General features: G+C 41.9%; 1 protein-coding gene across 5 annotated transcripts in view; it reads right to left on the minus strand.

Annotated features, from left to right (window-relative positions):
* Positions 1-273: 273 nt before the first annotated feature.
* Positions 274-26,912, minus strand: part of TRPM6 (transient receptor potential cation channel subfamily M member 6) — a 201,466-nt gene continuing 174,827 nt past the window's right edge. For all 5 annotated transcript variants that reach the window (XM_053907814.1, XM_019463591.2, XM_019463590.2 and 2 more), the window contains 9 exons: positions 25,437-25,462; positions 21,620-21,670; positions 20,083-20,148; positions 17,860-18,146; positions 17,492-17,574; positions 16,524-16,729; positions 9,620-9,671; positions 5,064-5,170; positions 274-2,464 (listed from right to left, as the gene is read on the minus strand). In XM_053907814.1, coding sequence (XP_053763789.1) covers positions 2,331-2,464; positions 5,064-5,170; positions 9,620-9,671; positions 16,524-16,729; positions 17,492-17,574; positions 17,860-18,146; positions 20,083-20,148; positions 21,620-21,670; positions 25,437-25,462 — 1,012 coding nt within the window. In that variant the 3' untranslated portion in view covers positions 274-2,330. The remainder of the gene's footprint in view (positions 2,465-5,063; positions 5,171-9,619; positions 9,672-16,523; positions 16,730-17,491; positions 17,575-17,859; positions 18,147-20,082; positions 20,149-21,619; positions 21,671-25,436; positions 25,463-26,912) is intronic.

Below are 26,912 nucleotides of genomic sequence, written 5' to 3' on the forward strand. Positions count from 1 at the left end.
ATTCAGATCCCATCTGTGACATGGGCTTTGTGCTCATGCGAGAATCGGGCAGTTCATTTTTCCTCAGTGGTTCCTAAAACCAGCCCTAGCCAGGTCTTCTTGCTTTCCCCAATTCTCTTATACAAGTCAGACTTACACCCACTGTCAGATGAAACATGGGACACATCACTGCCTCCAATATTCCCCCCAGGAGTCTTTTTGTTTTTGTTTTTTAGTATTAACCAGAAATCCCAACTTGGTACCAAAGGAAAAAAAAAAAAACAGAAAGAAACATGACACATAAAGCTTTTTAAGGGTGAAGAAATGCTCTGTTCATTGCATCCTCGTCACTCACACAGTACAGAGAAGGCACTTAGTAAATATCTGTTGAATAAAACTGACCGAATGAATGAATGAATATCCACCCTTCTGTGATCATGAATCGCTCAAAAGTCATGACTGTCACATCGGTATTTGCATGCAAGCAGTCCTACAGTGATCTTTGCCCAGCATTTCATCTTTTTAAGATATTATTCTGGTGATTTTTCTGAAAAAAAAAAAAAAAGGAAGAGAAGGGAAGGGAAGGGAAGGGAAGGGAAGGGAAGGGAAGGGAAGGGAAGGGAAGGGAAGGAAAGAGAAAGGAAGGGAAGGGAAGAAAACGAGAGAGGAGGGGAGGGGAGGGGAGGGAAGGGAAGCGCATAACAGAAATTTGAAATCAAAATGCATTTGTTTTCAAGTTCCATTCCAGATAACAAATATTTGACCAATCAATTAATGCCTGCCTCTTTCCACAGTTGAACACAGCACTGAGGTACTCGTAGATCCCTTACTGATTTTCAGAGTAGGGTAAAGCAGGTAAGCTCTGAAAAAAGCGTGAACATTTTATCCCCATTGACAATCAAGAAACCACCCAATCTCCTGCCCACCGCCACTCTCAAGACCAGAGTAAAATGGGTAGAAATTAGTCCTTCGCAAGCCACACAAGAATCGTGTGTTGTGTCTACAACCCTTGGCAACCTGAATGTGTAGCTCTCCAGCCCTGAATGCCTGGGCAACTTTTCCCCTGAAGCATAACCTAGAAATGCAGGCATGTCACTTAAAAAGCAAACCAGCTAATGTAAGGGCTAGAGATAAAGAGGAGTTGACATTTTCCAAACTCTCCATTCCCTCCTTGTGTAAAAAGCTCATGCTAGTTCTGAGGTGGGGTGACCCCGATCAGTACAACAGAGTGATGGCTGATCCCCCAAAAGTTCTGTGCAGTGCAGTGTCCTGGCAGCCTTCCTTTGAGCCTCTGAAACTGATACCATGTTCTCGGGCCATACTTGAAATGTACACTATGGCCCTCTATAAGCCACCAGCACTCTGCACTGGGACGAAGCAAACACCTTTGAAATGCGTTTTCAGTCAGAAACATCATCTTTCCCCCGAGGACCTGACAGAGTAACTTAGCCCGTAATATTATATACGAAGCTTTGGAAAAGGGAGTCATGTTTTAGAGGTTGGCTTAGCCAACTCTAACTGACGGTACTCCTGAGCTTAAGGGAAGGGAAGATATTTCTTGGCAATTTCTACTTCTACATATCCCTGTTCCCCTTTAAAAAAAAAATGAAGAAGGATGCAGGAGCATTTGTTTTAGATTTCCCTTTTCCTTTCTTTCAGAGGAAACTGAAGTGTCCAGGCATCGTGTGATTCACTGACAAAACCTCAGCCCCATCTAGATTTCACCAGGATCCTAACTTTTTTAACCGGTGAGACTGCGCGGGAGTGTGCTCCAGTCTATGCAAATACACCCATTCCACCGTTTTCCCTGTGGTTGCTCTTTAAAGCCCTACGCTTCAGGAAAGGAGAGAGGAGAAGTCAAATGCCTTTTTAATGTGCGTGTCCCTACAGAAACACAACGTGTGGGTGAGGTAACGAATCGCGGTGGGGGCTAGAGTCGGCATACACAGTGCAGCGAGGAAATAAATTAAATTCATCTCCCTGGTCCTTCAGTGCCCACCGTCCTGCTCCAAGGGTTCTAAGCAACCGGCTAAAGCAATGAGGTATGAAGGAGCAGCATCCCCAGGGGCTCGTCCGAGTGTCTTCCTTCCCAACTACAGGAGGACGAACACGTGCAAAGCACTGCACACACAGGGCAGCATCCGGGGGAGCCCAGCCATCTACACCAATGAGGTCTTGAGGCAGGACAACACTTGAGGCTCGGAAGGCACGTCTCAAGGAGGGCCGCGGGGTAAGGCCGTCCTGACAGAGGCTCCGGTGTCATGGATGTTACTCCGGTCGGTCTTTGTTCCCACAGAGTCCACCGAAGGGAGGGCAAGTACTGGTGTCCTCTTGCCTCTCCTTCCCCTTTTTCACAGTCGTGTGAGGTCTTCTGGAGAATTCCCACCCCCTTCCCTCGCCGGAGGCCCCTCGGCTGGTTCTATTTTGGTATCAAGTCCAAAAGTGGAATTTAGCCTTCCAGGGGAATAGTCATTTCTTTTTAAATCTGCAAGGAAAGCAATTAAGACAGTTATAGGGGGACCCTCGAGAAGGTAGTGTTCACACGGATGAATTGAACTTCAGGTCTGGCCACGTGCTCAGAAAGGACCCTGCCTCCTCAGGTCACAGATACGTGAAACTCACCCTCCACCGTGTCCAAACCACCCCCCCTCCCGCCGTGTCCACGTGTCAGTCTAACTCCCCAGTGCTGTCGTAGGTTTGCGTTCACTGGGGCAAGTGAAGAAAGATTTGGTTGCTGGATTCAATATGCAGCACCCTAGAAGGCACGGCCTGGATGGAGTTAAGCGAGGCCAACCTGGAAACAGGGCATTTCCGCTGCTGAATGGTGTGCAGGACCAGGGAGCTCAGCCAAAAAGGTAGACTCGAGATTTCAGTGCTCAGTGTTCTACGACAGAGCTGTCTGTAGGTTTGAGGCTGCCTGGGAAGGCTTCATCCAGTTACTGGATCCTATGCTCCTTAGAGCCTCCTTCTTCCATTTGAAAAAGAAATTATTGGGGCGCCTGGGTGGCTCAGTCGGTAAAGCGTCCGACTTCGGCTCAGGTCATGATCTCACGGTGTGTGTTCGAGCCCCGCGTCGAGCTCTGTGCTGACAGCTCGGAGGAGCCTGGAGCCTGCTTCCGATTCTGGGTCTCCCTCTCTCTCTGCCCCTCCCCCACTCGTGCTCTGTCTCAAAAATAAACATTAAAAAAAAAAAAAAAGAAAAGGAAATTATCAAAAGAAAGCACTGATAGGAGTGTAATCTCTAGGGAGCAGCTTATGGAGGAGGGTGGGCTTTTGGTGTTTATGTAGCATTTACTGCTGGATTGATTAAGATTAACCTTAAATATGTACTCCTTACTTTCCTTTCTAATGTTATATGGGGATTATCTGGACATAAAATGAATATGTATTTTAGTTTATTGATAACCAGCACTTATGGAACATATGCGTATATTACTTCGATCCTCACATCAATTTTATGAGCTATGTGCTATTATACTCAGTTTGTGGATGAGAAAATCAAGGCCCAAGGTCACATAGTTAGTAAAAAGCATTACTGGGATATGAGCTCAACCTATCTGGCTCTGAATTCTATGCTCTTCCATACTATCTTAAATTACTTTTCCTTTAAAAAAAAAAAAAAAGTAAATCATAATCAAGGCCAAAGAAAAATCACCTGTAATTCTATTTTCCTAACTAAGACTTTTTTATACTCATATTACCAAATGTCTGAATACATGAGGGTACTCCTTATTTCCACTGAAATGTGTTAACTAAGGTTTTGAAAGAAAACAAATATTAAGCCTAGAATTGGAAGAATTACTGAATGACTCAAAACCCACCATGGTGGGTTTAAAAAAAAAAACAATCTCAACCTTAATCTTGCAGAAGAGCTAACTGGACTCAAGGACAGAAGCAGTGAGTTATGTCTCTGGTCTCCTGTTCTCTTAGCCGATCAGATGCAGTCCCTGTGTCCGCCAGAGAGAGGAGGCCACTGGGGAGCGTGGCCACCATGCTGTGAACTGATCTCTTTGCTCAAGTCTGCCGTGTGGCCGTGAGACAGAATCCCGAGCAGCTACAAGATGAGAGTGAGAGCCCCCCTCTCTGCTGTTCCAGTCTGATCTCTCCCCCGACCCAACCATCCATCACCCCTGGCTGCCAGGCTATTTCCCACTGGAACTAGAAGCCTGATCCCAATCCCAGTCTTCTGCCATGCCATGCCATGCCTACACGAGCTTCTCAACCTCCTACCTCTGTCTCCAACGAGATTACAAGTTGCCCTTCTTTGTTGTAAACTGACACCTACTCCACCCTAAGCTACGACGGATGATGATGATCTTTTACCAATTTCCAATTCAGGGCATGCTCACTTATTCTAAGGCAGGAAGGACCACTCCGCTTAAAATATGTGAGATGCCAGTCTAAGGACAAGTTTGGTATGACCTAAGGAAAAGAGGGAACACGCTGAGACAGACATGAAGCATCCCTTCTGAGATCAAAGAAAAGAATTTGACAGAGTAGGACTGCCAGTCTGGAGGACACAGACCTCCTGCTGCTTGCTTTTCTGTTAAGAATATTTTTCTATGGAGACTATGTCAGTTTTGGACAAAGTGTGCCATATTATCAAATCAAATCTTTAAAAATACACATTGCAATATATGTTTAACGTGGCCGGTTTTTGTAGTGAAAAGCACTATTTTAATTGACAGCTGTTGTTTCCCTAGATACTCCACGGTCCCGAGCGTCCAATGGGTAAATAAGGATTGAAATCCTGTGGACACCACACGGGACTCAAAGAGGGAGGGGTCGGGGGAGACCTGCCTCAGTTCAATTTTACCCCAATTAAGTTGGTAAACCTTTCCCCTTGGAGAGACTGTGACAAGTATTGGGCCCAATGTTGTTTTATCACATTTTGGCAGAACCTGAAGTAAATCCCTGTCCTTTTAATCCCTTCAGAGACTTGAAAAATTTGCAGTCAGAAAGTCAGGACTCGACTGTGAATGAGATAAAAATGTGATTGAGATTTTCGACTCCATCCCAGGTTACAAAGGATGTTGTTCTAGGAGAGATTTACTAAGAGAGAAATAGAATTGTTCAGAGCGTACCCGGGAGTTTGAGCTTCCGGCAGCAGGAGTTGCAACGATGTTTTGCAATGAAGTTTCTAATTGCATCTTCCCCTAAATTGGCTGGTCCAAACACCATTCCTCTTGATCTAGAGGAAATATCAGAATATCAATGAGATCACAGTGAAGGAAAAGGGCTCAGCTAGGATTCTCTGAGATACCGAACAGTATCCCGTAGTAACCCAGTAAACTTGAAGGAGCCAACAAAGAATAGAGCACTTTGGGGAAAGCAACAATGTTAGGTTTGCGAATTTAAAATTCAAATATACTTAAATCTTTGTACCCAACTCCAAGACCTACTGTGAAACTCATTTCAACGCTAATCTGATAGAAGAAGAGTGAATTTTCTATGTACCGCATTAAAACAAAATACAGTCAGACCCTTTTTTAATGCCTATGGGGTGAGAGTGAGTGACATTCGTGACCAAATGTTCTACTCAAATACTCAAAAGGTGAGGTACAAAGTAAAATAAACGTACTATGGGAACACACCTTCTGAAAAGATCCAAAAACATTGTTTCAAACCCAAATGCTTTTCTGAAAATAGTTGGTATCCTCAAAAATAAGTGCCTGACAAGACCCTACTTCCAGCACTCACGGCGCTTCGGACAGATGGATTTTATCCTGCAAACTGCTATAGCTGGGCTCTTTGTGGAAAGACAAGACCACGGGAGGCATTGACTTTGTGGAAGTGAACTACGTACGCTAATTGTAGGTGACAAAATTACAGACAGAACCAGCGTAGATGAGGCACCTTCTGAGTACTCCATAAAGCAGATCCCTGGCAGATTCCAGCCTCAAAGTTTGTCCATGATAAGGTCACAGACAACGATTTCTTTAGGCGGATGCTCTGCACACCGTGAAACAGAGTACACCAGGAGCACATCCAAAGCAACTTTAGGGAAGCTAACACTTTAATGACATGCAGAGTGGAAACGGCACATTTTAAAATCTGAACTCAATTACCACTCTTAAATGCCACGTCTTAAGGAAAAAAGAAAAGCAAACTATCACAAAAGGAAACAATAAACTCCGCTTCTAAGGAATGTGGTTTTTCAAAAAGGGACGTGGTGTAAAAAAACTTTTTTTCCATCTGAGTATTGAAACATTTATCTCAATTTCCACTTCCTTTTGGCAGAACAACAGTAGCTGCTCTGAAGATGTGCCAAGCTCAGAATGAGGGTTGATGTCAGTTTGATCTCAGATTGCCTCGTTGCTCTGAGGCTGGGAGGTGGAGGAAATCTCTTGGGAAGACAACGTGAACAGACACCCAGGATTAACTTTCCTGGTCACTCGATCGCCCTCACAAAGTGCGGCTCTGGTGGTATTTACCCGGCTGCGTAAGCTACCTCTAGTTAACTATTCCTCTTTTTCAGTACATCTGGTGAAATCAAATGTGGGAGAAAAAAAAAAGAAAAAGTAGAATCGCTCGATATTTTGTACCAAATCTCTTACGATGCCAATAGAGTGAAAAATGAAAGTGTTATTTCAGTCATTCCTCGTATATTCTGTCAAGCGGGACCCTGTTGGGAATACTTCATTCTTGGATTCCTTACTGCCATTCCTTTCCTCCCAGTAAAGCAGAACACACCCCCGCCCACTTAGGGATATAACATTGATTCTCAGATAAAAGCTTTAAGCTAAACAATTTCCCTCAATGAGCTTTGTGAAAGTTAACGCAAAAGAATCAGAGTTACTCTAAAATGCCTGTATGAGGGGTCTGGCCACTCCCTGTACAGAGGAGAGGGGAAGGGGGTCGTAGAAACATTCACATGCATCTATCGCATGTACAATCCTACCGCATGCCGACAGCCTTGAGGTCTTGGCAAAGTTTAAAAACAGCAACAACAACAACAACAAACTGTTTTCCAGATCTTTCACAGCCCAGCAAAAGCAAGTGGTAGTTTGGTTCCACAAGTGAGAGAATGCCAATTAGCACCATGTACACACAGATTTAGTAAAGAACATCTAATGACCACCGTCGTCATTTCGGACTTGTCAAACGCCCCAAGCCATCAAGGCAGTGAGTGGAAAACAATCCCTAACTGCCAATGACTGAGGCAGCCTCCAGAGAGGCTTGGTGACCCCCAGGAAGCACACCAAGTGGCCAGACAGGCTTCGGGGGAGAAGCCCCCTGACGGTGCCCTCACATGCACAAGTCTGGCGAAAGAGCAGAGACAAGAGGCACTATAGATTAGAGTAGAAGCCGTACCACAAAAAATCTTCTCCTTTGGTAGAGGGTTTTTCCCTTTCATTGGCCCCTCATCCTCGTAGGCAAGTTAAGCGTCTTCACCAGGCTTTAGCTTTCTCATTTGGGAACGGGAAGGAGGACGCCTACTTCCAAGGTTGTTGTGAAGGGCAAAGCAAGCGTCACGTGAAGGCACTTGCTTCAACAGGCACTTCTCAAACTTCCAGTTACCCCAAATCGCCTGCAGATCTTGTCAAAGTTCAGACTCTGATTCGGTACCTCTAGGGAGGGTCATGAGGGTTTGCATGTCTGACCACCTCCCAGGTGCTGCTGTCACTGGTCTGTGGCAGGTTGGTCACACAAGGCGCTCAAAAACGTGTGCCTCGTTGAACCAATTACACGCGACCTGCCACCACTGTGAGAAAATAGTTACCTTCACCAGGAAAACCCACTGCGCCCAGAATGAAGTAACCCCACCAAACCAGGCAGGCTACAGTGACACCATCCGATCAGTTTCCAAAGTTCCTACCTTCAAGTCATAAACAATAGAGTCTGCCGTAAGACAAGAGGTCCCTACCCTTGGTTGCCCAGCAGAATCACATAGGTGACTTCTCAAAAACTATAAACATCAGGACTCCATCCCCATAAATTTTGATTTGATACTCATTCTGAGAAGCATTTTTTTTTTTTTTTTTTTTTTTTTAGTTTCCTAGGTGACCTTAATAGAAACCGAGACCCCCTGGCCTACAGAATGCAATTAAATACTCAACTGTCAAGTGGGATAATATAAGCTTCTTAAATTCTAGAAGTTGGAAATATTCAGGTCACTTTAAATGACATACATATCAAGGTCAAAAATGTAATAGATGATGAAGTATACATAAACTTGGTTCATTCTTTATGCAAAAAGTTTTTCACTGCAAACTTATCAAGGAAGTACTATGTATAGTACAAGGTCTGTACTCTAAACCCTTGGGCACATGGTGCTATGGAAGAAATAATATCCTAAAATAATATCTGCTAAAATAAAAAATAATAAAGCCTTTATCTGTACCCTAAAGGTTACAATATGCATTCTATGCTCAAATATCATAGAAACTGTATGCATAGGAGCATTATGGATGACCTTTATCTTCTCTAACTCACCTAGTCCAAAGAAATAGCTAAAACACTTTTAGATGAACCTCTTGGCATAGATGCCTACACATGAGAATATATTTAGAGTAAATAGTTGAGGGGGAAAAAATAGTGCATTAAAGCAACGAATGTTTACAATATGAGTGTTATGGGAGAGAGATAAAAATTTCAGGTGTTATTGTATGAAGACTGACCACATAGATCATTTCATATCTAGTTTCTACAACCCAGGGGCCAAGTACAGACATTTAGGACAACTGAGAGGTCAAGCTACCATATGCTAGCAGTTCTCAAAGTGTCGTCTCCAGGCCAGCAGCATCAGAATCGTCTGGAAACTTGTTACCTTATTTGACCTCACCCCAAACCCACTGAATCACAACCAGCTCTCCTGGTGATTGATTGTGAGGGAAGCTCATGTTTGGGAAGCACTGTTGTCGGCCATTTTGATCAGTCCTTAACCATTTTGATCAAAGTCCCTTTGATCACCTTTAACAGAAGAATAAAACCTCAGACCCTCCGCTGCCAAACTTTCCCCAAAGCCTACTTCCGGGATCAAATGCCCATGGGAATTCAAAGGACAGGCAGATGACTCATTCTTCTGTGGAATTTAAACTGCATCCGTGAATTTAGTCAGACAGTCTGATGCTTCATATTTAAGCCCTGTTTTCTTGGCCTCTTGTAGATTTGCTGTGACTGAATAGCACACTCGATGCCTTTCAATTTATAGGCATGTGATCGAAGACGTGAGATGCAGTGACTCCAATGAGAAGACAACAACGAAATCTTTGCTTCTCCTATGACACTAACAGTTTTTGTGTCAAAGCCTATAGAAGCTGAACCTACCCATATTTCTCTTTTGTTTGGGCCACCAGAAAACTCAGAGTTAAATTTGCATTGGTTACGGCATTGGTTTTTATATTTTCCATTTATGTGTATTAACTCCAAATTTCATCTTATTTCCATATGTTCTTTTTGTTCCCATTTCCTAAGTTCTGCCTTAAAAAAAAAAAAAAATCTTATGGTATTAGACAGAGGTCGATATAGATAGATATATATCCAATACAGATATCCAGCTTCTATGAAAACATAAGCTGCCTCAAAATCTTTCTAGGAGCTAGGCAAGAAATATAAATGTTTAAAAATTATTTTGATAAAACCATGTACAACGTGTTAAGTGCGATTTTCAAAATGAGAACATCATAAATTAACTTACTGTTTGTCTTCAGGTTTTATAACAGATGGATCAGTCAAATTTTCCCCAACACCTCCAAAGAAAAAAGAAAATGCATTTAGCAAATGGGGATTTCACTTCCTCAGAAACTCAAGAAAACAATAACCAGAATCTTAATTTCTTTCTTTAAACTTGCATTCACCCTGTAGTAAGTTCGACATTATGTGAATTAAATGTACCATAAAAACTGTCCAGGTGGGCTTGAAAATTTTAGTAAATTCACTGTCTCCCGCAACGCCCTCTGTTATGCTATTATAAACTTTGAGGCCACAAATGAATGTCTCGGCGATGTATTCACAGTTACTGATGGTGGTATCCATCATTCATTTACCATTTGTCTATACTAGACATTCTAATTATATTTTCTCTAATTCTCAGCTACCATAAAGGGAAAGCATGAGCATCCTCACAGCCTCATTTTGCCAATAAGTACATTGATGTTCGAAGACGATGAAGCAATTTGTCAGAGTCTGCACAGTTCACGAGTGATGATGACAGGATTCGAATTGAGCTAAAGCCTGTGTCCCTCACATGAGGCCACGGCCTCTGTAGGTGGAGTCCGTCAGTGCTCGGCAGGGCACCAGGTGCTGTGTGGTTCTGCAGATACAACCACTGTGCCATCAAAGGCACCCGTTAAATGCTATATACGCAGCATTTATATCCAGGAGAATATACATGCTCCCAAATTCTTGATCTGGATGCTGGTTACACATATGTCTCGGTTGTGAAAATTCCTTGAAAGATATGCTTATGTCGTGTGCATTTTTCTGAAATGGTTTTCTCCAGTAAAATTTACTTTTTAATTACTTTTTTAAAAATTGACACCAAAGCATAAAAGGATAGCGTAAGTGTAATTTCGTGCTAACACTGATCAAAATGGCAATTGACACTCAGAGTGACTCTGTTACAAAATGGGTGAGGGGGTGCCTGGGTGGCTCAGATGGTTAAGTGTCCAACTTCGGCTCAGGTCGTGATCTCGTGGTTCGTGGGTTCAAGCCCCATGTCGGGCTCTGTGCTGACAGCCCGGAGCCTGGAACCTGCTTCAGATTCTGTGCCTCCCTCTCTCTCTACCCCTCCCCCGCGCACACTCTGTCTCTGTCTCTGTCTCTGTCTCTCTCTCTCTCTCTCTCAAAATAATAAACATTAAAAAAAATTTTTTAAAGGGTGAGGGAGATGTTTCTGATGGTAGTAATATCTGCCATGCTGGGTATGTCTTACCATATGTTAAATCTTTCACAAGAAAATGTAACCCTTATAGTTTATAGCTCTTTCCTCCAAGAAACTGACTTCCTTAGGAAAATAACCTGTTTTTGGAGTTTCCAAGCATTTTTGTGTCAGGACCCTCTTTGCCAGACTGGGGAAACAAAACGGATCCCCTTCTCAGAATAACGTTTTAAAATGCATAATTTAAATACATAAGATTGCAGAGGAAACCAATGATACTGAAATACAGTCATCAAAATATGTTTAAATTATACTGCAGTACATGTGCTTCTTTATTAACACATTAAATAACAGAATCTAGTGCAAGTCTATAACTACCGTAACATCAAGTAATACATAGTATAACAGTGTTTTGAGATATCTGCCAACATCATAAAGTGCTATGTTAATATCGGTAATTGTGATTGCAAACAGTCATGGGTACTCCTAATACCACTGTGGTTTGTGGTCTCCATTATAATCAAAGGAAATGATGAATTTCAGCTGTAGGTTAGTGAAAATAATAGTGTAATTTGTTGTCTCATCAGAGTTCACAGACCCTCTGAATTTTCTTTAAGAGCCTCTGGCTTAGAATCTCTTTGTACACTGGTTTTGTACAGGGAAAGTAACAGTAAGGCTGAAACTCAGGCTCAAGGGGAAGTGTGTAAAATGTGATTTGCTCGGTCTTTGTTCTTTTTAAAGAAAAAGTCACAGGAAGCTCTTTATACCTTTTCTTATTATAGATACAAGAACAAACAGCCTAGAGAGGCCCTGCTTTTCTAATGATGTAGTACCTCAGCAGAACAACAGACAGAAAGTGCGAATACCATCAACAGAGACTAAAGGCTACAGATCCTTTTCATGTTTAAGCTCAGACCTAACTTTAAGCCGGAACCTTTCTAGCAATGACGAAAGCTTTAGGCTGATGGCTGAGGAAACTGTAAATTTAAGCTGGGAATATGCAGAGTACTTAAAGAGGTCATATAGATGGGAGAAAAGGAGGTTTATAGGGGAGAAAACGTCGTATCAAAATCACATCAGCTCCAGTTTACTTTAAACCTTGTTGCGTGTTAGATAGGCAGGAGTCAAAGGGATTGGGTCCCACTCATGGGCTCTGTCGTCTTCTAGTTATGTGACCTGAACACCTTCTCTAATCTCTCTGAATCTCAATGTTCTCATCTGAAACTGTGCGGAATAATGGGCCTCATCTTATACACTTACTGAGGATTCAGTAAACTATTGTATACAAAGCTGCTTAGCAAAGTGACCCAGAGAAAGCTAAAACATGCCAACTGCTATTTTTATTATCTTTTTTCTATCAAGACCTCTTGTGAAGTAAAACTGTATTTTCTTACCACTGGTAAAATCATGTTCTGATGATCTCATTTACCTAATGAGTAAATCCCACAAGGAGAATGAGAGTGGAATTTCCACAAACCTTTATATCCCTAAATCCAGTCTGATGATTCAAAGTGTAACTACTAAATACATACTTTGGGGCCTTCCAATGGCAGAAGGAACGTTCTAGTGAGTGAGAAAATATGGAAGAAAACTAGCCATTTCAACGTCCAAAAATCCCAATCGCACGTGTTTACCGAACTTCAATAGGGTAAATGCCCATGTGCACGTAGTACGCAGCATGGCCTTGTGAGAAACCCAGACACGTACATTCTGATCCCAACCACGTTGGGATACATTGGTGAGCTTCTACATCTTGGAAATAAGTTACCTTCTTTGTAACAGCAGGATTCATTATGACAGTGTTAATGCAAATGCTTACTCTGGAAAGTGCTTTGCTGAATATAAAAACCTATACTTCCAAAGTTCTTTGAAAAATATAATGAGTTTTTAAAAAAAGAATGCTCTAGACCACTGTAATTTGAAGTATCATTGTTTTTCATTGCTATTGCTGGGGATTAAATGTTGGATTTCACATCTAATGATGATGAGGCAGGCCTTCATATGTAGGATTTTTAAATGGAAAGAAACTGGAAAACTACAGTATAATTGCAAGTGATCAGAAATTGGTCAAGCCTTGGGCCACCTGGGTGGCTCAGTAGGCTGGCCGTCTGACTTTGGCTCAGGACATGATCTCACGGTTCATGAGTTTGAGCTCCACATTGGGCTCACTGCTATCAAACCTATCAGCACAGAGCCAGCTTCAGATCCTCTGTCTCCCTCTCTCTTTCCCTCCTCTGCTTGCACTCTCCCAAAAATAAATAAATATTAGAAGGAAAGAAAGAAAGAAAGAAAGAAAGAAAGAAAGAAAGAAAGAAAGAAAGAAAGAAAAAGAAATTGGTCAAGCCTTTCCTTAGAGTTCAGCATCCAAGCCCAGTGTGGCAACTCCTGGGTTAGTGATTGGCACTCCTTTGGAAGAAAGTAGAAAAGAGAAGAGAAAAAGAAAAAGAAAAACTGCCAGAGTGTTCCTCATTCCTTCTTTCTCCCAAAGCAATAGGGAGTCACAGGAAGCTGATGACAATTCACTTCCATTTAAAAAAATGTTTTTATGTTTATTTATTTTTGAAACAGAGAAACAGAGCATGAGTGGGGAAGGGGCAGAGAGAGAGGGAGACACAGAACCCGAAGCAGACTCCAGGCTCTGAGCTGTCACCTCGAGCCCACCAATCATGAGATCATGACCTGAGCCGAAGTCAGACACTTAACCAGCTGAGCCACCCAGACGCCCTGATTCGCTTCCATTTTAAAAAGCCAAACAGAGATTTGGAGTGCCTGGGTAGCTCAGTCGGTTAAATGTCCGAATCTTGATTTTCGGCTCAGGTCATGATCTCACGGCTGGTGAGTCATTGGGCTCCATGCTAACAGCACAGAGCCTGCTTGGGATTCTCTGTCTCTGCACACACACTCATGCATACACTCTCTATCAAAAAAAAAAAAACAAACAAAAAAACCACAAAAAAAACCCAAAAAACACATAAGTAATAAATAAATAAATAAATAAATATAAAGAGTCACACAAAGATTACTACTAACAACAATAAATGACATTAATGAGGACTCACTATGTGTCAAGAACTTGCCTCATTTCAGCTCCTTAACATAAGGGGTTAACAATGAGTTAAGTGCATAATATTATCTCTCCCATTACAAATGAGGAAAGTGGGACTCAAGGTGGCTGCCCCCTGGTCACACAGCTAATTCATGGTGAAGCCAGGAGTCAGACCCTAACACTGTCGACCTAGGGCTCTTTCTCCAAACTGCTGCCAGTAGGTCTCTCAATCTCTACCCACTCCGAACCCATCTGAACAAGGTACCATCATCTCTCCAAAGACTACAATACTAACCAATCAAATACGAAACTGAACCAAAAACCATTAAGGTATTCTAAGAATACATATATTCTCCCCATTTCTCCTTTCCAACTTGGTGTGGATTAAATATCATAATGCATGAAGTCTTCACTCAAGTGCCTGACGGAAAATAAATACTTGGTAGATGTCAGCTGCTGGTAGTAGTAATGTAACTGCTTATAGTTACTATTATAGGACTCATATTCTTCCATAAATTCAGGCCTCCCCAACTGACCAAAACCCTCCAATAAGTATCTCAATTTCTTCATGCTTGTTCTATGATGTCCACTCTCCTCTTCTTTGAAGGTCAGTGTTTTGACATCGTTTATTTGGAGTGGCCTAGTTCTGCAATTCACATAATTGCCCAGTAAAAGAATAAAGTTAATTCCATTTCCCCCCCAAGACTATCAACGCAGCATTTGTTCTGTTTAATGTCACTTTGGATTACTTAGAGACATAAAAATCCCCAAACATAAACATCATTAAAGAAAAACCTATTCAAGTGGAATACAAAACACACTAAAGAGTCATCATTAATTCCTTAAAGTTTTTCTTTGGTTGTTTTTTTTTTGTTGTTTGTTTGTTTTTGTTTTTTCTTTTTAAACAACTCCACCCAAAACTCTAAGCAGAGAGACTCAAATACAGATGAAAACAATCAACCTCTCTCCAACATGAGCTACAAAAGCAGATGCCTTGGGCACCAGCATGCTGAGTTTACATGGATCACGTACTTGCTGGTTTAAAAGCTGAATCATGTTGACTGTTTTAACTTTTGTTTATATTGCTTCCTAAAATATTGTGTTTGAGGGTTAGAAATATAACTCAACTCTGCAAACAGTACAGATCTGAAAAGACAGCAGGACTTATGTGTACTTTAAAAAGTCTATACACATCCTTGAGCACATGGTACAAATTTCAATCAAAATGTATTGGATGTTGCTCACGATGCCTCAGGATTATTTATCTTGACTGTGCCCAGCCTCCAAGCCTGGCTTCCGGTGCAGAATCCCAGGATTGGAGAGGTAGGGAAGTCAGAGAGCACAAGGGATAAGCCCAATCTGTTTAAATGAACCATAACATGGTTATGTCCTCTGAAACTCGTAAAGAAACAAAAGACAGTACCATGAGAAGAAAAGAACATAGATGGTCAAAACAGCTTCAGTCTGCATCCTGGCTCCCTCTTTAGGAGCTGTGCAACTTTGCGCAAGTTATTTAAACTTTTTGGGCCTATCAGGTCATGATCTCACGGTTCGTGAGTTCAAGCCCCACGTCAGGCTCTGCGATGGCAGCACAGAGCCTGCTTGGGATTCTCTCTCCCTCTCTCTGCCCTTCCCCACTCAGGCTGTCTCTAACTCTCTCAAAATAAATAACATTTATAAACCTCCTGGGCCTAAATTCCCCATAATATCTACCTTGAGGTGCTGCTTCTAGGATTAAGTCCGATAACTTCTATGAAATTTCCTGGACTAAATCCCCTATTTAAAACCAAAGCCCCAGTGAGTGAGCCCAAGGACTAAACTTTGACCTTAGTACATATTTTGTTCTGTGTCTTCACGGAAAGCCTGCTGGAAATACTCAGTTTTGTGCTGCAGGATTTTAAGTCACACAGGAGGTTGACAGTGGAGAGACTCGCTGATCAGAGGCTTCCATTAAATATGAGTGTACTATGTCGCCTCTCTCAGACTGAGTTTGTACTTTCATGAACTGTCATATCAAGGTACACAGCAAAGAGAGCAAGGGAAACTATAAACTACTAAAGCATTGAGCTCAAAATCATGAAAAATGCCCCCAGAAATTACTTTCTTGTGTGTATAAACACATGTCTAAGTGCTGTTATGAATGTTAAGTTCTAGCCATAAAGCCATAAAACTAGAAAATTTGGTACAAAATTCATTCCCCGTTGAGATCAAAGTTTCAGGCGTACTTAAATTTTAGGCAGCTAATCATCAGCCTATATTTTTCTCTGGAGCTAAATGGGAAGCAACATAGTAGGGGCTCATGACCACCACTGTCCAAAGTCTCTGAAATAAATGGTCCTACCTCCCTTCAAAGCCAGGTAGGGCAACTCAATACATTGTCCATCCTGGTTCTTGCAAGATTTCTTGGGACACCTGCCTGTTTTCTCACCCTCTGCACAGTTTCACAAATAATAAATACACTCGGAAAATTGATATCATCTTTCGGTGTTCAAATCAAGGGGAAGAAAGCATACACTATCAGGGAATGTCTCCACTGAAAGACCTTAACTATGGCTTTGAGCAAAGAAAGAGCCAGGGTCAAATGTAGCTGACAACGACATGCAGAAAGGATCCCTGGTCAATGGTTCCTGAACTGTGCCTCATGCTTTTTTTATCAAGTCCTCGGCGATCAATCACCTTGCAGATCTAAAACCAGCAGCTCTCCCCGGGTATACTCATAGGTCCAGTGAGAGAAAGCCAACAACAGCTCCTCCAACGTGTTGCTGGGGGCAATTTCATCACCATTGTTATTGTTGTACTTCCGGAACTCTCCCGTCATATACTTCTCAATGGTCAACCACTGGTTAGCCGAATGGCAGTAGATTAAGAAAACTTCCAGAAACCTGTGAGGGTGAAAAGGAGGCCAGTGAGTCCCCACAAGGCAGCAAAGGTGAAACTCACGTTACCAGACAGTCAGCAGCAGGGAAGATTATCTAACTCTCGCTCGAGGCAGCCTCAATGAACACGCCCTTGCCTTTCTGTGGCAGGGACAGAATGCAAAGATTGAGAGATTTTCCCATGCCGACCGACCTCCCTTCTCTTTGAGGAAACCTTCCAAATCCCTTATGAGTACTGGACTCAACTTTTTTTCTTGCCATGCTCTATAGAGTTCCTTAAAAACGAAACAATAAAACTTGACCATAATCCCCAGCACCGAATTATGATCCATCTCCCTAACGCAAGCATCTTGAGACACTCAAGCAAAAGTAACAAGAGTTCATTCTCATAAAGTTCCCTAATTTCTCTAAGATATTAGGGGAAGAAACTGCTTAAAATAGAAAGGTTTTTCTTCCATAATGTTCCCGGACCTTAGTAACGACATGTAGGGTCTCCCTGTTTCATGTAACTGAGAAGTTAGTCATGGTCTCTGCCTGAACTTCTCTCTTCCACTCACATAACTTCAGTGTTTAAGCCAAGATATTCCTGGGACACCTACCTTTCTTGTTACCAGTCTCTGGGACTGTGGAAGGAATAACCCAAAAAGAAGATTGTGGAGAACTACCCTGTGGGTCTGGCATTTCTCATGACTAACAGGGCTCAGAAGAAATTGAGAGAAGTTCCTATTTAAAATGAAGGACTGGGGTGCCCTTATTCCCTATACTCACCTTGGCGTGTAGGGAATGGTTTGTGGTTTCACTTGGTTGAAAGTATAGATAAGCTTTTGAGCAGCTCTTTGTTGTTGAATTTCCTACGAAATTGGGAGCATTGACAAAAATATTAGTTTGCTATCATATGCATGCTGATCAATGATCACAGAAACACTCAAGGCCTCCCCAGTGTGATTTTTAGCCTCATTCAGCTCCGACCGCTCTATTCCAAAAGGAAAAGCTCTACAAAACAAAAATAATGAAATGCCACCACTTCCAGAACAGAACAGGCTATCCTCTGGGTTGAGGATAACGGTCTCCAATCAGGATGTAGCCAGAACGCCACTCTTTGACCTATCCAGCTGGGCTCTGGGTCTCGGACTTACCCTGAGGCAAAGATGAAGCACAGTACTCTCCTGGAAGATTCTGTGCCATGACTGCACAACCTCAGGTAGAAAGGACTTCACGATGAAAACCTGCCCTGGCCGGAGAACATCATCCTCGGACCAGGTGCTGACGACCCTCATGGCTTTGCGGAGCCCGCCGCCCATCTCCTCTCGGGACAGCACCTGGATCATTGCGGCTCTCCCTCGCTGGGACCAAGAAGACATGCTTTTCCCAAGATTCAAAGGGGAACTCTCCTCCAGCCTGTAGACAGTTACCTCTTCTCCTGCTACAAAAAGAAGTACAGGTGAGAAGTTCAATGGTAGCTCATGTCTGACAGGGACGGCGTCCCAAATAACAACTCAGAATTCATTCCGTTTCCCAGTGAACAGAAGAGAATGGGAATTTCACCTCTGCAGGAACAAGTACAGAACAGAAGCATGGATTTTGGCCACATTATTGTCTCATAAAGGGCAGGGGTAGAGAGAGGGAGGGAGGAGGAAGGGACAAAGCATCAGCTGATATATAAGAATTAAATTGTTCTTATTATAAACTATAACCAGACAAAATGAAAATCAAAGTAGCAGAGCTATGCTTCTTTTGTTAAATACAAATACGTCCAAAGAGATAGTTTAATCCTGTGTTTTCATTACCATCCCCTTTAAAGCCTTATTAGATTTTTCCCTAATTCCCCCTTCCATGACATTTTAATACTAAAAATACACTGTGTGTATGTACATGTACTGATACATGCATGTACTGTACGTGTGTGTGTGTATAATGACATGTACATACAATATATACATAGAAATATACATACTTACATACAGACATATACAGATATATACAGATATAGAGATAGAGATACCTGTGCTTTATACATAAAAAGAAGTTTCTGCTCCCTTAGGGGTGATATTACCCCTACTGAGAACTCATGGTTTAAACACAGCTAGAGTTAGCACCAAGGTCATATCCCAGAGCCTCCCCCTCCTTCCTTTGTGCCCTTAGACAAGTTCCTGAAAGCCTCACTTTCCTCAGCAGTAAAATGAAGGTGAAAATAATGCTCACCTCACTGGGTGGCTGTAAAGATTAAATATGTTAACTTCACTAATGTGAACTAGAACCTCAGACACCAACTCAAGCCCACTTAATAGATTTTAGACACAAAATGCTCTTTATAACTGCTAGATAACTTCCACTTTTAATGGAACCTAATACAGTGTTCCTGTATTAGGAGTCTTAGACTCCACCTAATACAGTGTTTAATGCTTCATAACAGAAGGAACATATTCTAGACACAGTTTCTGCCCAACCTGTGTTTGATTTTCTCCTTATACCTCTGCTTTAAATGCCCATTTTGTTTTGTTTTGTTGCTAACACGATACTGATTTACCAAGAAAGGAATCTATTTACTCACTCTTGCATTGAATTGCTTACCAAAAAAATATGTCTAGGTAATTCTTATTCAATACTCAATAAATAATTCGAATACTTATTGTTGGTACCCAGATAAATGCCACTGACGGTCTCTTTAGACTTCTAAATACTTAAATACTTAGAGGATTTAGAGCAGAGCTCCTAAGTTGCAGAACTAGCCATGGAGTCATGAGGAAGGAGAAGGCTTTTGCGTCCCTGATCAGAAGCCACCTGATCTGTCCCCATATGAAGAGAACTAAGATCTAGGACAGAGTTGTTACATTGTCAGCTGGCTGGACAGCAAGACTCGTGGTAGTCTTGGCTTAATGCGAGCTTGTTTTTCCTTACTACTTCAGCCTTTAAAAGCGGCATTTACTCTCTGAGCTAAGAGCAATTAGTTTACATGAAACAAAACAAACAAAAAAACAATACACAAAGCATTTCCCTTCAGATGCCTGTTAGTTTTTACCGTATTGACATTTATCTCTTTCTTCTGTGTTTATTACACATGGTTGGATGGTTCTTTTCTCTCCTACTTCCAGCCTTACATCAGTGAATGCCAGGTGCAACATTATTGCTTTTTTCCCAACTGCTGTTCATTATCGGTCCCATCCCTACAGCATTAGATTTTGACCCTAGATGCTGGCTAGGCAGTTAACAAGAATTTCCACTTTAGGAAATTCGTCTCACTAAACCGCAACCACTAGCAAAGCAAAATCTTCAGCTAAAACGATGCAAAATGGTTTCTGCTTCTCAGATGTTATGCCTCTGCCCTGGCACGGCCTCAAGAAGGTAGAAATGGCACTCACCAAACAGTTGGATTGGTGTAAATGGTATAGTCTGAGAAAGCCTCATTAAATTATTCCTTTCGATGGCTGCAAACAAAAAGAGATTTACTATTTTAAGTATGCGTCAGTGGATCGAATGCACAGCAAGCCTCCCCCACATCAATCTACTCATACAACACAGAAAATGTTCATTTCAAAGACCCCTCACTTTTGCTTTCATCAAAAATATTACCCACAACCCAGTTTTAAAAAGAAACTATGCCTTCAACGGGAAGTATACCCCAGTCTTACGAACTATATGAGGTTACATAACATCGTCCGAGGTAGGGCTGTCACTTCCACTCTCCCGAACGTCACATCAGAGACTAATCCATACATATGTGGAACTTTCCTTTAGAGAGCATTCTGTGGTCTTCCTTCTCTGGTCGGTCTTTTCCAGAGCAAATCTAACGCACAGTGGACTGTGGGGACATCTACTGTTGACTTTGCACAGTTCACCTTCTTTTCCCAGAGAGAACCGAAGACCACTTTTAATTAGAAGCAAGTGATCTGCATCTTCCTGTTAAGAGCCGTATCCTAACAGATCAGAGTCAATATGAGTTCCAGTATTCTTCACCAGACTTTCTAGAGTTGACAGCTGGAGTCAAAATATTGGATTATTACTGCTGAGCTGAAAGACCCACTTATAAGAGCCTAGAATGTGGAGTCTGGAATCCACTGAAACACTATTCACTACGGAGGAGAATTGAGGAAAAGGCAGTCTATTAGTGGACCTTGAACACATGACCTTGATATGATAGTAACGGTAACTGTCACACCAATAAACTCTCACTCACGTGCTGAGCTGTGTAAAAAAGACCGTGTAAAAGGCTTGGCTGTGTATCATCTCATCCAGTGCTGACAGCAATGACACGCAGAAGACCAACCAATGGCACAAGTCCAGTTGGTTGTTACATCGCTTTGCATTTCAAAGTGTTTCCCTCTTAATTCTTACTAGCCCTTTGGCAGATTGTTCCTCAGGAAGGGCAAGTACAATTACTCCCACTCTGAAAGAAAGACAACTGAAGCACCGTGAAGCAATGTTGCTTATGAGAGTCAAGACCCTTGACATCTTGTTTAATGACATCCTTGTAAGGTGTCTTTGTTGAACTTACTCAGTGGGGTTGGCATTCATTCGGTGGTTATGTTCACTTGAGAGCCAGGGAGGGTATAAAATCCTCCTTCAAAGAGCTAGTTTTAGGCCCCATCCAAAATATGGAGATCTCTGGCTTCGGACTTGTAAGGACTTTTTAAATCTCAAGGTCACCCTTCTCCTCCACCATTTGGAACTTGCAAATACAGACAAAAATGCTTTTTAATTCCATATTCTCTTAAATCCTAACAACTTGTTTTCCCAAGTAAATGGCAAGATAAGAAATCTGAATGCTCTTCTCATGAGAGTGAATAACATCTTGTTGGGAGTCGTATCAGTACTTCAAAATTCATCAATACTCCTGTTCACGAGGGCAGAATCACAGACGTTTAGCTCAGTTGACATGTCTAGGTGCATGTGTCCTACCTGAATAATGATGGTGAGGCTCTTGAGGGCTTTTTAAGGAGGCTGAGATTTCTGCAATTGTAGAGAAGATTGGCATTTTAATTACGTGGCTGGTGATAAATACATGCTTATGAATATATTGCCTTCAGACTTATTATTGAACAGGTTAATCACAATGGCTTCTCAGTCTTTGAGAAAGATTGCCTAATATCCTTTAACCACGTTATTGGGCACGGTATCCTGACAGCTTCCAATCATCAATGTAATATCTCCAAACATGTTTATATAGGGAATTGGAGAAAGACAGGTAATATTAGCCTCAAAGATGTATTTCCTCTGAACCAATTACACCTCTGGGTTGTGGAAGACACTCGGCTGCCCATCACACTTCATGACATCCCCAGAGCACAATTCTCTGAGCTCCCACCAAGACGCAGTGCCCATATAAAGACATTATTAATACCAAGTTATTAGCAGTCCACTTCACTGACCTAAAATGACAACAAACTGATGAAAACAAATTAAGAGGCATACACCAGAAACAAAGAAGTGGGTGGGGAACATGATGCCAAGGGACTTCTTTGTTGGGAACACCTCCCGCAAGTTTAACTGGTTCCCTTCTACCTTCTCAAGTCCTAAATTACAAGGCTCTAGAGAAATCCTTTGCAACAGTTTTGCCATTTCATAAAATTAAAATTAAAGTGGAGAACTTTAGTCTCACGGTGGCAACTTCTTTATACCTAGTAGAGTAAGCAGCATAATGAGCCCAATTTCACAGATCTCTCTGGCTCCTTGTTGCTGGATAAGGAAAGGAACAAAAATCCCTTCCTCTGGGGGTGCTTGGTAAACAGTAACATCAGCAAAGAAAAGACTTTCTTTCTTTCTCAGTTCACTCAATAATAAAAATTAAAAAGTGTTCAGCTGCCACTATAGGTCATGCTGGGCAAGACAGATGTGAATAAGTTATGGCTTCTGCCCTTGAAAAAAGAAACTGTGAAATACTGAGAGCAAAAGACATGTAAACTATGGTCACAACACGGTTGGCTAAGTAACGTAATAGAGGTGTATACAGAGACTTATGGAACCTTCATAGACAAGCAATGTGATACTTTTTTTTTTTGAGAGAGAGAGAGAGAGAGAATGCAAGTGGGGGAGAGGGGCAGAGGGAGAGAGAGAGCAAATCACGCTCAGCACGGAGCCTGATACGGGCTCGATCCCACAACCCTGAGACCATGACCTGAGCCAAAATCAGAAGTCACACACTCAAGCGACTGAGCCACCCAGGAGCTCCTCGATGTGATATTCTTTTTTTGATTTAATTTTTAAATTTATTTTGAGAGGGAGAGAGCACACATGAGTGAGAGAGGGACAGAGAGAGAGAGAGAGAGAGAGAGAGAGAGAATCCCAAGCAGGCTCCACACTATCAGCACGGGGCCCTTTGCGGGGCTCAAACTCACAAACCATAAGGCAATGACCTGGGCTGAAACGAAGTCAGACACTTAACCGACTGAGCCACCCAGGCATGCCAATGTGATATTCTTCAAGAGTATGGACATCTGAATCTGAGAAAGCTGAGTTTCAGTTCTGGCTCCACCATTTAAGGAACTGTGGGAAGGAACTGTTCACATTCATTCAAAACATATTTATTCCACACCTACCATGTGCTTGAGAGAGGAGCAGTAAAAACAAAAAAAAAACAAAAACAAAAGAAAAAGAAAAAACAGGTAAAATCTCTGGCTACATTCTAGTAAAAGGAAAATAAATAAACAAGTAAATACATAGTGCATACAGTATTACATATATTCAAGCTACAGGGTTAGAAAGTGTGGGAGACAGGGAGGCTATTATTTTAAGGGTGGCAAAGGCAAGGCCTCTGTGATAAGGTAAAATGTGAGCAGAGACGTGAAGGAAGAGAGGGATAGTCATATGGCAAAACGAAAAATATTCCAGGTAGAGGCGACAGCAAGTGCAAATGCCCAGAGGCAGGACCATAGAGAGTGTGGCCAGAGTGGACGGTGCCGAGAGGAAACGGGTTTGGAGAGTGGGAGGAGGGGCAGCAGATCAGTAGGGCCTTGTAGAGCCTGTTTGGACTTCAAGTTTACAGAGTGTGATGAGATGCCATTGGAGCAGAAGAGTGACTTGATTAGAATCTCAGTTTAAAAGGGTTATTCTGGCTACACTCTGGAAATTGACTGTCAGAGAGCAATAGTTTGGAGGCCATCCTATAACCCAGGATCAAGATGAAGAGTGGTACATGGGGGTAGCAAAATGGTCAGATTCTTGATATATTTTGAGGGATGGGTTGGAAGCGGGGATGCGGGAAAACAGGAGTGAAATACGATGGCAAGACTTTGACCTCAGCAACTGGAAGGATGGAGTTGTCATTTCCAGAGATGAGTGAGGAAGGAGAGGGTGCATTTTGCCTGAGATGTCTTCTAGGCACTCAAGTGGAGGGGTGCATAGGAAGGTGGTCATATTCTATGTGGCAGAAATGTTGACCTAAAGAATGAACTTGAGCCTGGAAATGTGGATGAGGGCCAGGCTGTCGAAAGCACCGAGAAGGACTAAGGAATTTGCAGCCAATCCTGTAGGTAACGGGAAGTCCCTGGAAGCTTGGACATAAGTGACGGTTCATCTTTCAGAAGGTAATTCCAGGGTGAACACGGGAAAGTGCAAAGGGAGAGAAACCACCAGAATGCTAACATGAAATAAAGGGCAAAACTTTTTTACTTAGGAAAATAAATGTTGGAGGCTGTAAGGCAGAAGCAGTGGGGTAGGGCAAAACAGACACCTTGTAAGGATGGGGGGCGGGAGGTGGGGGTAGTACGGAGTTAGAAAACGAAGTTGATGGCTAAGAGGAGTGGGCTGGGAAAGGCAGTATACATGAGTAAGAGGCCCAGTTTGGGCAAAGGAAGAGTAAGTGATCGGAAACGCCAGGCAACAGAGTAATACAATTAATAGCCCAGGAAGAACAGCCTCCAAGAAACTTTGAAAATGGATAAAATGGTCAACAGCAAATGCTACAAGTTCTATGAAGACTAAAAAAAAAAAAAAAAAGGTTGTGTGATTTGGCATCTAGAACGCAGCTTCAGTAGAGTGGTGGGGACAGGCACTATGCAGAGCAAATGCTAATGCTTTCTCATTAATTTCGAGGTGGATAGAAGTGGCAGTTTGGAAGCTCGGTAACATCGAGAAAACAGTTATTGTTTCTTTGGTACAGAAAATGACTTAAATATGTACGTAGTTGAAGGAGAAGGAAGCAATTGCAAGAGCTACTGAAAACCAGAGAAAGTGGGATGGAACAAGGCCGTGGAAGAGAAGGAACCCCATCTGCATCAAGAGGTCAAGAACATGGAAAGGAGCTTGTAGGCTGTGGTGAAGTTTGAGAACAGCCTTGAGAGTGGTTTTGCTAGGGAGTTGTCTCCCATGACCTAGCCCTACGCAGCCACTTGGGGCACAGAGGCCTACAGGAACCATACGGAAAGGGTATCCACATATAAGATGAATAGCTCTTAATGAGCTATATGTAAAAGCTCATTAATTGACAGGAAGAGTGGTCGAACAGTTGAAATGAGCTCAGTGGAAACACTCTCACTCACAGAGGAAATTGGAAAATCACTGTCAAAAATAGGCAGTTCAAAAGAAAACTTTAAACCATACATCAATCCTGATTTATGTGGAGAAAGACAATCAACTTTCTACTTTTCTACTGAACTTTCTACTTCGTATAATAGGCAAAATCATAAATAGAACTTCAGGAACTACAAAAATCTCAACAGGGCAGTGAACTTCACCATGAATAAAATGAAAAATAACATGTTTAAATACAAAAACTTACTGTCAACTCCATTTGAACTTCTCAACCTGTTTGAAAAACGAAAATTGTTTAGATAATTCTTTAAATCTGTCAATGACCAGAAAAAGGAAAAGCGTGTGCAATAGTAACAATACAGAGTCTATATGTCTATATATATGTATGTGTATGTGTGTATTTTCTTTGAAAGAAGTGTCGTTTGACCCCTATCTCTATCAATAGAGAAATGGTTTGCAACCCTGCGATTATTTTCATAGAAAAATGAATACCACATATGTGTGTGATTCATTTACTGCACACGCTCTAAGCTAACCAATATAAGACTTCACTGTGTTTGTGTTGTTCTGGATCAATTAAACTAAAGGGTTCCTGAACTATGCAAAGCAGATGCCTACAAATGAGTCTGTGAATGTCTCCGGACAAGCCTACAAATCAGTTTCATTAGCCCACGTGGCCCCTAAATGTTCATGGACTGAAATTAACTCTCTGTAAATTGTTACTTGCCCTGCTCAAGTGCACAAGTGGCCACAGGCAAGTCTGAATAGACGCATTCAAAGAATATCTCCAGTATTGAAGGTCCTTAGGGAAGAAAGTACAATTACAATTATTGTTTAATTTCATGCTGCAATAACCCAGTACTCTGCATGAGCACAAACTACTGAACCTCTGGGAGGAGAAAGTCATGTGCACTTGGAGTCTAGAGGCAGGCTTGCACACAGAGACCTTGATGGCAGTTCCAGAAAGAAAGGCCATCTCAAATAGCGCTGGCTGAAAACTGCAAGTCGCATTCCAGTGCTTAGGATCAACTGGCCTTCACACGTTAGATGGTTTAGAATTCGGTTCCCCCAGCTGTACAGACAGTTTGATGATGTAACTAGAGAAGTCCAGAAAACACTACAAATGCAATACAATAATTTTGCTTGGCTGGTTTTCAAACTTTATTTCTCGGAATAAATAAAATTCCAGGAAAATACTCAAGCCTACACCCATGTGACTTCTCTATCTCCTCCCTCTCTCTCTCTCTCTCTCTTTCTCTCTCTCTCTCTCCCGACCCCTATCTTCCCTTTGCTACGTCTCCATCCTTCTCAAAGAGTTACTGCTTTGATAGACACTTAGGATGTTCATGAGAAACCAAAAATAAAAATGATAAACCTCATAAACTAAAATTAACAATCTGAAAAAAAATCTAAAGAGAAAACTACCAGGTTTTCAGTCTTTTTCTTTAGGCCAGACAGATTTGTCCTTACTCTTGAACGCAAATTTCACAATCTTATCTGTCAGAGAAGTTGGGATACTCATTATTCTGCATGTGCTTTTTTTGACACTGAAAAGGCAAATGTTTAATCTGCTGTGGTAATATGTGTTTCATTATATTCTTAAAAGGCACTGAGGTGAGATCTTAGTGCCAGAAATGGGAAAACTTGGAGAATAAGTGATTTTCCTTCTTGCTACCAAGAGAAAAATACTATCATTGCAAACACGTTTTTCCCCCTCTTTTCC

This window comes from Panthera pardus, unplaced genomic scaffold (assembly GCF_024362965.1).
Source record: "Panthera pardus isolate Hobbes unplaced genomic scaffold, ASM2436296v1 HiC_scaffold_20, whole genome shotgun sequence".
Classification (NCBI taxonomy): Eukaryota; Metazoa; Chordata; class Mammalia; order Carnivora; family Felidae; genus Panthera; species Panthera pardus.